Raw genomic sequence first — 11,471 nt, 5'->3', positions numbered from 1 at the left:
CACTTATACATACAAAACATATACACTCATACATATGAGAGAGAGAGAGAGAGAGACGGGGAAAAATAAAATGAACGAGATAAAAGAATCGATTATTTCGATTTTTCGATTATCGATTATATCGATATGTTAAATAAATACGTGTTTTTTTTTTTTGTTTTAGCCTCAAATATTATTTCATAGTCGTTAAAATTCATTTGTTTCACGCAAAAAAAACATAAAAAGTAAATAAATTAAATTAAAAAAATAGATTTAAGGAATTTTTAATATAATTATAACATTATTATTATTATTATTATTATTATTATTATTATTAAATGAGTGCCTTCACGTTTAATATGATTTAATTTAATTATTAATCATGGCCACTACATACACACACACACACAATTTAAACGTAAAATATTCAAAATTTGAATAAAAAATGTAAAAAAATAAATAAATAAATATTAACGCAAAATAAGAAATTGTTAAAAATAAAATTTAAAAAAGAAAAAAAAAATGATTTTCTTTGTTTCCTTATAAATATAAAAAATTCCTCTAAAGATTTATTATTATTATTATTATTTATTATTTAAACAATAAAAGAATCGGTTTCGACGTAAATATAAAAAAAAAAAAGTATAAAAAATTGATTTTATAATAAATAAATAAGTACATAAGTAATAAAAAGATATAAACGTGTAAAAATTTATATTGTTGTTAACGTACACGCACACACACACACACACATAAAACAAATAAAATAAATAAATAAATAAATTTAATAACTGTAATGTAAAAATATTTATACTGAAAATATTATTTAATGTTACTTAAACACATTTTATTTGACTTCTTATATAAAAAAAAAAAAAAAAAAATTTATATATGTTCAATTTAAAAACAAACAAAAAAACTAATTATTATTATTATGGTGCAATAACGTGCATAGAAAGTTTTATTATTATTATTATTTTATTCTTTTTTCATTTCATCTTCAAAACTTTTTTTCTTTCCATGTTTTAAACTTTCTTTGTTTTCTGATTTTACGGAACTTTTCGAACTCGTACCTGATTCATTATTCGAACCTGAAAATTTTAAAAAATTTTAATTTTTTTTTTTTTTTTTGTAAAATTATTATTATTATTATTATTATTATTATTTTATTTTGTTTTTTATTATTCTTACTTAATTTAGCAGAATCTAGAGTGATGACGGATGGAGTTATCAGGCAACTTGATGTTTTTCTACTGCTAGAATCCACTGATTTTGCCGATATTGATGACAAACAAGGAGATGGAAGTGAAGAATTAGAAGATCGTCGACTCGAACCTCCAGGACTTTTAATCATAGGTAATGTTATACCTTTTTCCGTCAGGTACCTGATTGCAACGGGTCCGATATCAAACGTTTTAGCAATCAATTCTGCCAACTGTTGAAGTCCGAATTCATTTTGTTCCATGAGTTCTCGAAGTTCGATGTCTTTCTATGGTAAAAATTACAAGCTTTACATTTTAAAAAACATTTTTTATAAATTTTACTTCCATTATTAATTTAAAAAAAAAATTTTTTTTACTTCTTCCATAGTTTGAAATTTTGGCGACGTCGTTCCACGAATTTCTTTCACAAGTTTTTTCAAATGTTTTTCTGCTCTTTGTAATTTTTCTTCCTGATCTTTCAATTCCTTATCCGTTTCTAAAGCTTCTTCGTCTTTTTCCCTCCAGTAGTTAATTATTCCAGCTTCCGTATCTAATTTCTCTTGATATTCTTTTTCCAGACTTACAGTTATTATATCTAAACTTGCCAATGCTGCTTTTTCTCTCCTGTATTCTTGTAATAGTTCAGCGTGAGTTTTTTCAAGTTCTTCTTTTTCTAAATATTCAGGACTGTTTTCTTCTATGCTTTGAAGATTATTTCTATCAAAAAAAAAAATTATATTTAATTAAACTTTTTATCTTTTTTTTTTTTTTAATTTTTTGTTGTTGTTGTTGTTGTCTTCTTACTCACTTGAAAGCCTTATTGGTAGCGTTTACAATTCTTAATGTGTTTTCCATAGCTAATATTTCTTTTTCTGCTTTTTTAACTTTGGCATCTAATTTATCTCCCATCTGTGACAATAAAATTTCCTTTAATTCCTATAAAAGTATGATAATACTTTTAAAAAAAAAACAGATAAAATACCTCTTGTATTTCAAATTTTTCTTGAGCTTCTCTAATTTTCATATTGGATACAGACAAAGGTTCACCATTTTCATCTTTTCCCAATTTAATTAAAGTTATTTCATATTTGTTTTTTTGATTTTCAACTTTGACCCGAGCTATATTTATTCGAGCATTTAAACTTGCTGCTTGTTCTCCTAAAACTCTCTTTCGAACATTTAATATGTCTCTCATTGTTTTTATTTCAATTTCTCTTTCCTTCATTACTTGCTCGATTTCCAATCTGGATTTAAAAAAGTTTTTAAATTTATAACAATTTTTTTTATTTTTTACCCGTTTTAAATTAAATATATATAAAATATTATTATGATTAAAAATTGTAACGCTCATGACATGAAATTAAAAAAAAAAAAAATGGGTACTCACCAATTATAATTTGTCATAGAATCATTTTAATGTCTTCTAATTTTCATTTTCAATATGAAGGTAATTTTACCATAACTGCAAAAGAACCCATTTTTTTTTTTTTTTGTTTTGTTTTTGTTTTTTAATTTCACGTTATTGCGTTACAACTTTTTTATTTAAGTAAGGGAATGAAGTTTTAAAAAACCTAAATGAAACTCACTTTTGTTTTTCCAGGCAGAAAACTTTTCCACCGACTTTATCAATGGCTTTTTCTGCTTGTTTCACACGAAGTTTTAATAAATTAATATCAACTTGTTTATTTTGATTTTGTGCTCTCAAAGCTTTAAGTTGTTTTTGTCCACATTCTACAAAGAGAACATTCTCCTGTCTTTTGTTTTTTAAATAATCTTGCTCTTTTGAATCTCCTTGTAAATCAATTGCTAAACGACGCATATCCTCTTCTAAACGAACAACTTCTTTATTTAATAAATTATTTGTAGCAACGAGTTTGGTATGAATTTCTTCTAATTCTGCATATCTTTTCTCATATTTTTCTGAGTCTTCATCTTTTACAATGCTGAGTAATCGATTTAATTGAATATCTTTTTCCATATATGCAAAATCCTTTAGAAAAAAAATTTATTTCAATTTAAAATAAAAGCTTTTTTTACTTTACATTAAGGATTTTATTAATTACCATATTGTAAAGGATTTCTTTTTGCCTGCTCAATTCCATTTTTAATTTTGCTATTAATTTTACTTTTGATGCTTTACAAGATTCAATACGATTCATATCCATCATTTGTGCTTTTTCACCACTTCTTAGTTCAGATATTTGCTGCATTACTTGATGCATCAACTCATCTAATTTCTAAGAAAAAAATAAAAAAGAAATTATTTCAAGATATAATTCTTTTCTTATTACTACATAAAATTAAATATATATTTTCATTTAATTTTTTACTAATTGAAATTTGATCGACACACAATTACTTTTACAACAAATTTCTGTTATTGAAATTTATAAAGATATAAATTTATTGTATGTCTCTAGCGATTAATAAGTTTTAGTAGAATCAAACATATTAAATACTTACTTTGAATTCACACAAGTTTTTTTCCACATGTTTTTCTTCGTCTTTTAATAATTTTTCCAAATGAATAGCCTTTTCCTTAACTGTCAAACCTTTTGTTTTTAAATTGTCATATTCTTTTTTAAAATTTTCTATTTTAATTTTTATTTCCTCTATTGCCAGATTTTTAGTTTCAATTTCTTTTATTATTCCTTTATATTTGACTCTTTCTTTTTGAAATTGTGTCGCAGTTGTGCAAAGTATTGTTTTTAATGTTTCAATCTGTAAAAATATTTATTTTAACGATAAATATTTTTTGTTAAAATTCGATTTTTAAAATTATTTGAAAAATTATTTTACTTTATCATTTTCTTCTGCTATGATCTGTTCAAGTAATTTAATGTTTTCTTTATTTTCAGTAATTTCTACATTGAGATCATCAATATCTTTTTCCATCTCCTTGTTATTTTTTTGTTCATTTTCGAAAAATGTTTTCTGTTCTTCCAAATCACGTAATCTATCTTTGGCAACACTTTTAAGATTTCTAATTTCTTCTGCCACTGTATTAATGTCTTCATCTTTCTGTTTAAGAAGCCTAACTGATCCTTCCCATTGTTGAACCAAAACTCTTCTATAAAATTAAAAGTTTATACTTGAAAAAACATGATTAGAAGAAAAGCTACATTTTTTTTAAAAAATGATTTACCTTTCTGAATGTTCTCTTCTAAACATTTGAGCAGTTTTATCTAATGATATTTCAATTGCAAGTATATCATTTTTAAGAATGATCAATTTATTTTTCTTATTTTCCACTTCCCTTCCTAAATTTTGCCTTTTTAATTCCAACTCATTAAATTTTGCTTCATCTTCTTTTTTAAATTTTTCCAACATAAATGTGTCATCATCTCCCCTGCTCATTTCTTCATTCCATGCCAATAATGCATCTTTATCCCATTTAATTGTCACATTTAATTTGTCAACACGTTGAAGTGTTTTATTAATTTCATTCTTAAATAAATTTTGTTTTAAACACAATAAGTTAAAGCCAAAAAAAACATTTATTTCTATTAATCATTATTTAAATCTATATTACTTTACTTGTATAGAGTTATGTCTTTCTAATATATTTTCATGTTCTTTTTTAATTTTTTTAATATCATTTGATAAGGAAGTGTCATTAATTTTTGCCAGTTTCACTAAAGTTTCTTCCGATTCTTTTTGAGTATTATTGGCAAAAATCAAATTTTCGTTGACTTCTATTTGTTTTTGAACATTAATTAAATGTTTTTTCATTCCCAATAACCGTTCATTTACATCGTCAACAATAGACTTAAGGATTTCTTTATCTTTCTGTTTTTTTTGAAACTGAAATTTATAAATTTAATCAAATATTACGTGCATTACCACAATCGTATGATACCAAATAGGTGCGAAAAATTTTTCTTTTTAAATAAAGTATAATTTGACTCGTAAGTTTTTATTACCTCCACTTCTAAGGCTTTATTTTCCGCATTGGCAACGGGTATTTTAAACCCATCGCCCCAACCTAAATCTTTTAAAACATTTTCCATTATTATTTACTTAAAATTGGAACAATTAATAAAAATACAAAGAAAGTTAAACAGTTAGACGAAACATTCAAATAATAAATAAATCGTTGCCTAGAAACGAAATACAAGTGTCATCAGTATCTAAAACCCCGTCAATTTTCAGTTTTTAAATGATAAAAAAGTTATAAATCTTATCATCAGCTCTGATAATTTAAAAAGTTTTATTAATCATAATTAATTAATTGCATTGATATTTTGAATAATGTTTTTAAAGTAGTCTTTTTTGTTTTAAGTACAATAAACTATTTTTTTGAGTTATTATCATCGAAATAATATGTTGCTTTTTTGGAATTCTTTAAGGAAAAAACATAATAATTTTATTATAGATTGGTTTGTACCTTTTTTTTTTTTTTTTTTTTAATTCTTATTTATTATATGCATCAGAAACAAATTGAAAAAAATTTGTAAAAAAATTTACAATGAAAATATTTTATTTCAGCCAAAAAAGAAATATTTTTCTCTCTTGCATTTCTAATACACAGTATAAAACAATTCAAGAAAGTAAGGTTTGATTGTTATTTTTTAAAACATTTATAATACCAATAAGATAATTTTTTTTCCATAATTTTAGTTCGAGAGAAACTTGGTAAAATTCTGGGACATGATGGACATTTTAAGGAAGAGTCTAGAAAACATTTAATGAAATATTTGCCAAATTCACAAGATGACCTCCCTGAGAGAAGTATGAAAGATAGTCACGACTATGGAGTTATACCTCTTTTAAATAATTTTCAACTCAGAGACAAATACATTGCTACTTCGGGTCATGTTCGTTTGGGCAGATTAATGGAAGATATGGATCTTTTTGCAGGTATTAAACATTTTAAAATGATAATTTATTTATTTGAGGCAACACATTCAAATTAAAATTTTTTTTTGTAGTAACCAAAAAAAATCGAAAAGAATTTTTCGACACATTTGTTCTTTTGTTTCAGAGTATTTTAACACATGATGTTAGATAATTTAATGATTAAATTTTTAACTTTTATTGAAAAATAAATATGTAGTTTACAAAAATCACAATTACTATTTCCACTTTCATAAATTATTTAGTTTAAAAATTAAATGTCATTTCTACGATAGGTTCAATTTTATATTGCAGGACATATAGCTTTTAAACATGCTTATTACCCAGGTGTCCCTGAAGGTCTTCCTTCTCCAATTGTGATTGTAACTATATCGGTTAGCCAAATTGAATTTTTGGATTTCATAAAGGTACCAGTTAATTTTAAGAGATGATTGCTCTTATTTAATCCTGTTTGGTTTGATGGTGTAGGTTTCAAGCTATTTATAATTTTGTAAATTTTGATTTTTTTAAAATTACTTCTCATTTTTAGTTTTGTATGCAACTGTCATTATTTTACCACAATTTCTAATATTGTAAACTTATTTTGTCCAATAGAAATTATTACAAAAATTATTTAATTGCTCTTCTGAATGTGTAATGTTCACAAATATGCTTCTTTCACAAGTAATAAATAAATTTAATAATAAGTTTTTTTTTTTTTTATTGCTTTTTTCACTCGTTTTGTAAAAAGAATTATTGCAATATCACATTTCTTATTTCTTCTTATTTGTGTAAATTTTCAGTCGATAAAATGTATAAATGCTTCTTTCATCACCCTTGTGAATAAAATTAAAATTTTTTTACAGATTCGATAAATTGACAATTTTGTAAAATTATTTTAGCTTTTTAAAATAATATGTTTTTTATTGCCACATTCTTAATTTTACCCAAAGGGATTTTAAAAAGTAATAATAATAATAGTAGTAGTATTATTATTATTTAAATTTGTATTATTACATTTTGGTAATTTTTTTAGTGCACTGTGCAGAGCTTCAAATTATGCAGTTTTTTGTTAGTGACTTTAAAATAATACTTAATAACCTAATTATATAGGGGCTATAATTTTTTTTAGCCCGACTTGGACGTCCGTCTTTCCGGACATGTTTCTTGGGTGGGTAATACATCTTTGGAAATAGCTGTTTGGATTCATCAATTTTCAAACGGGGTATGGAATCAAATAACTCGAGCATTATTTTTGATGGCTTCGAGAAATTCGATAAATACTGGTGCCGCATTTGTAAATCGTCTTAAATTTAACTCGGAAGAAGAAAAAAAATTATTCGCCGGTGGAGAAGGTAATTTTTTAAATTATGTAAAATGAACTTTTTCAAGTCTCTCACGTGAAACAATTGGATTTTTGTTTTAAAGAAAGAAAATTAAATAGGAAAAAAAAAATGAAAGAATCATTATTGACAACGGTTCCGACAGCAGAAGAACTTCATACAATTCATTCGTTATTCGTTGATACGATTAGTTCGAAAGAATTGTTTTCAAATAAGAGAATTCTTCCCTCCAATAGCAAATGGATGCACGATACCGTTCAAAGTTCTTTAATTTTTTGCCATCCTCAAGTGCGTTGATATCTTATCACTTTAAAAAAAAAAATTAAACTTTTTCATCGCAATTGGTAATAATAATAATTATTATTATTTTTTTCAAATAAAATAAACTCAATGTAAATAATTTATTTTTATAGCATCGTAACATTCACAATAAAATTTTTGGCGGTTTTTTAATGAGACACGCTTTGGAATTGTCGTGGATCATCGGGTTCATGCACGGGTAATTAATAATAATTCATCGTGACACGACGATTTTTAATTTAAAAAAAAAAAAAAACGTTTTATTCGTTTCAGTTTGAATATTCCCAAACTTGTTCGTATTTCCGATATAGGATTTTATCATCCTGTCGAAGTGGGGTCCATTGTGAAAATGTTTGGATGCATCACCTACACGGAAGATAATTTCATTCAAATTTTTGTTATCGCAGAAGCTTTAGGTCCCATGAAACTTGAAAGCAAAGAATCCATCGTATTTAATTTTACATATGATTTAGGAAAAAAAACCGATAATGTCATACCTCAAAGTTATCCAGGTATGTATTTCCTATTATTATTATTATTATTATTATTATAAATATTTTGAATTTTTATAATAATTTTTTTTTATTTTATGCAGAAGCCATTCAGTATCTTGATGGAAGGAGAAATTTTAAAAATAAAATACATTTAGAAATAGGCGATTCGATTTTATAAAAAAAAACCGTTAAAAATTTTCTTTTTATATCGAAATAAAGAAGACAAATATAATAATAATAGTAATGGCGATAATGGTGATGCACTTTTTTTCCAAAAGATAATATTATTATTATTCCCCTTTAAAATTTTTTATAGAATGAAAAATGTAAAAACTTGTGAAGGAAATAAAAAAAAATTTATTTTTTGTCCATTTAAAATAATAAATAATGGAGTTGTTTGAATTTTATTCTCAACAGAAATTAAGTTTAATTGGAAGAGGCAGGGAGGAAGACACATTTTCTCAATTGGCATTAATTGTTTTTAATTTTTTTAAATTGAAAATAGGCTTCACATGATGTCATCATCTTTAACAATAACCTCTGAAATCATTTTTTTCTATTTTTTTTTTCTTTTGTTCGTTTTGTACGAATGAAACGTAAATTTTTGGTTTTTCTTTTCTTTTCTTTTTTTTTTTTAATATAAAAAATGAATAAAATAATGTGCAAATGGTCGGGCGTAATTTTTTACTATAATATGATAAAGAATGGTTGAAAATTGTTTATTTTTTTTAGTTTTAAATATTAATAAATTTAATTTTAAAATTTATTTATATTTGTTAATCAAAACTTTTTTATTTTCTTTCCAACTCATCAAACTTATTTTCCTTCTATTTTTTTTTTTTACTTTATATTATAACAATGGGAAAATGTTTAATTTATTTTTTTTTTTTAGAAATTTTTTAGTATTCGACCCGCAGGACTAGCGTATGCTGTGCGTGTGTGTATGCGTGTGTGTGTGTGTATATTTAATGATACCATCTTTAAATGAGTGAGAAGAAATTGGCGTGATATGGGTCACATTTAACCCTCATATTATCACCTCATTCCAAGATTATTTGACCCCTAATAAGCTTTGAGATAATCAAAAAATTTTACTTTCTGCCTCTTGATTTTACTATTAATAATAATAATAATAATAATAATATAACCCTCTGTAGCATTTTTTTTTTTTTTTACCGTACAATTTTTATTTATAAGGCAAGAAAATGAGGGTGACGCGTGTGTATGTAAGAATAATAATAATAATACCACAGCCGTTTGCATAACTGTACCCTTATAGTGGTCACATGCCACTTTTTTTATTCGATGTATCCCACCCCCCCCCCATCCCTGAGTCACATCAGTCCTCATCATCTTTTATTAGACAACATTTGAAATGTTAAAATTGTTTATATGCCTCATCTTTTCCATTTAAAATTAAAATATTTATATTTTTTCGGTATTTATACATAATTTTTTATTAAAATGTTTTAATTCATTTAATAAATAAAATATTTTCTTCGTTAAACCTTTCACTTAAATCAATGAATATTATTATTATTATTTTTAAACGTCTGACAAAAAAAAATTTTAATTTAATTACAAAATACAAATCGTATACGTATTTAGACATGATTTACAAAATTTTATTAATTTATTTATTAGTTTTATGTAAAAAAAAAAATAAAAGTTATTATTATTATTATTTTTTATAAGAGAATCAAATGTTATTACATAAAAAAATAAAAACCGTCGGTTCAATTAAATACAAAATAAGTCTCATTATAACTCATTATTTTCTTATAATCGTTTTTCATTTTTCATTTTTTAAAAAAATATAATTTTCTACTTACAAAAAAAAAAAAAAAGAAAATTCGAAAATAAAAATTTAAAATGTTAAACTGTTGTTGTGGGCAAAAAATTTCATTGTCTTGATAAAACGTTTACGTAAAAATTTTTGATTGGTTGAAATTTAAAATTGTCGACCAATCAGAACGTTTCTTTTATTTTTTAAAAAAAATTAAACCAGTTGACGTCGTTTATAATACGTAACGGTCGTTTTGTCCGAAATCGTCATTTTTGTTTAATTTTTTTAAATTTTATTAATCGTTTTATTTAATAATTTAATAAAATATACCGGAAGTGAAATTTATATAAAATTATAAATGTTTTAAACTAATTTTATTTTGTTTTATTTTTAAATTTAAACGCTTTGTAATACGAATGAATTTTAGTATATGGGATCGTAATGTCCGCCATCGTTATTAAATGATTTTTTTTTTTTTTTTCCGTTGGAAATAATAAATATTTTTACGGATCGAAGATACGTTAAAATATATTTTTAAATTAATTATATTAAAAATAAATAATTTATTAACGAGTGAAAATTATTAAAAATAAAGTTGAGGAGGGAAAATTAAAAAAAAAAAACATTTGTTTGCGACAAATCGTACGAGTCGTACTACGGTAGGCGTTTTTATTTTATCATAAAATAACCGACGTTACAATTGTATAAACATGGGCGGTTTAGACGGTAAAATAAGAAAAAAAAATCCAGCATTAAAGTTTAATATTATAAATTGGTGTTGAAAATTTAGATCTAAATCAGTCTAGATTAAATATTGTTAGTTTCATTTACAATATTATAAATTAAATTCTCTCAAAGACTAATTTTTACCAATTGATCAATTATTACTGGTAATTTTTTCATTTAATAATTTTTAAAATTGTTTAAAATTAATCTTAATTAACATTTGTTTAAAGGTGTTGTTTATTTATCTGTATTGATTATTTCGATTTGTTTTTTTTTTTTTTTTTTCCTTTAATAAATTTATTTAAGTGATGACATTAATGAAAAGTTAAAGAGTTAGTTATGGAAAATTGGTTAACATTAAATTTTTATTTACTAAATTGTTTTTAATTATTGTGTAATTAATAAACACACACACATAAATACATAAATCGGTTAAATCAAATTATGATTTATTTTAATAAATTATTTATTTAAAAAAATTATGCACATTATTAGGAGTTTATTAAATTAATAAATGTTTTTTTTTCATCATTATCATTATTATTATTATTTAATTTTAAAAAATGAAAATAATAACGCGTAAAAAATTTTTTTATTATTTTCTTTTTTCTCGAAAGTTTTTTTTTAATTTAAAAATAAATTTTCGAATAATTTTGGATAAAATTTTAAGGAAAAAAAAAAAAAAAGAAAAAAAAAATTCAGGTACTGATAATTAATTAATTAAAAAGGAAAAAGGGGAGAAAAATATAAACGGAAAATTTTTTTTTTTTTTTGTTTAAATTATAATTTTTGTTATGAATGAAAC

At 23.6% G+C, this 11,471-nt stretch overlaps 2 protein-coding genes across 2 annotated transcripts; one reads left to right on the top strand and one right to left on the bottom strand.

Moving 5' to 3' along the window:
* Window positions 1-1,060: 1,060 nt before the first annotated feature.
* On the bottom strand, window positions 1,061-5,191 carry Phum_PHUM165840 (paramyosin, putative; the record flags this gene model as incomplete). The annotated part of the gene is made up of 11 exons (XM_002424926.1): window positions 1,061-1,468; window positions 1,559-1,898; window positions 1,990-2,090; window positions 2,164-2,425; window positions 2,768-3,171; window positions 3,245-3,418; window positions 3,645-3,902; window positions 3,981-4,251; window positions 4,327-4,628; window positions 4,719-4,985; window positions 5,105-5,191. 11 exons carry the CDS (start codon window positions 5,189-5,191, stop codon window positions 1,061-1,063), a joined length of 2,874 nt encoding a protein of 957 aa, XP_002424971.1.
* A 678-nt stretch (window positions 5,192-5,869) lies between these two features.
* On the top strand, window positions 5,870-8,332 carry Phum_PHUM165830 (acyl-coenzyme A thioesterase 9, putative; the record flags this gene model as incomplete). The annotated part of the gene is made up of 7 exons (XM_002424925.1): window positions 5,870-6,041; window positions 6,333-6,451; window positions 7,150-7,372; window positions 7,446-7,648; window positions 7,774-7,859; window positions 7,934-8,172; window positions 8,256-8,332. The coding sequence occupies 7 exons, from the start codon at window positions 5,870-5,872 to the stop codon at window positions 8,330-8,332; spliced, it is 1,119 nt and encodes a 372-aa protein (XP_002424970.1).
* Between the last annotated feature and the right edge of the window lie 3,139 nt (window positions 8,333-11,471).

Source organism: Pediculus humanus, genomic scaffold (genome assembly GCF_000006295.1).
Source record: "Pediculus humanus corporis 1103172107513 genomic scaffold, whole genome shotgun sequence".
NCBI classification, from domain to species: Eukaryota; Metazoa; Arthropoda; class Insecta; order Psocodea; family Pediculidae; genus Pediculus; species Pediculus humanus.
The sequence above is the reverse complement of the archived record's forward strand: the minus strand, read 5'-3'. Positions and strand labels throughout refer to the sequence as shown.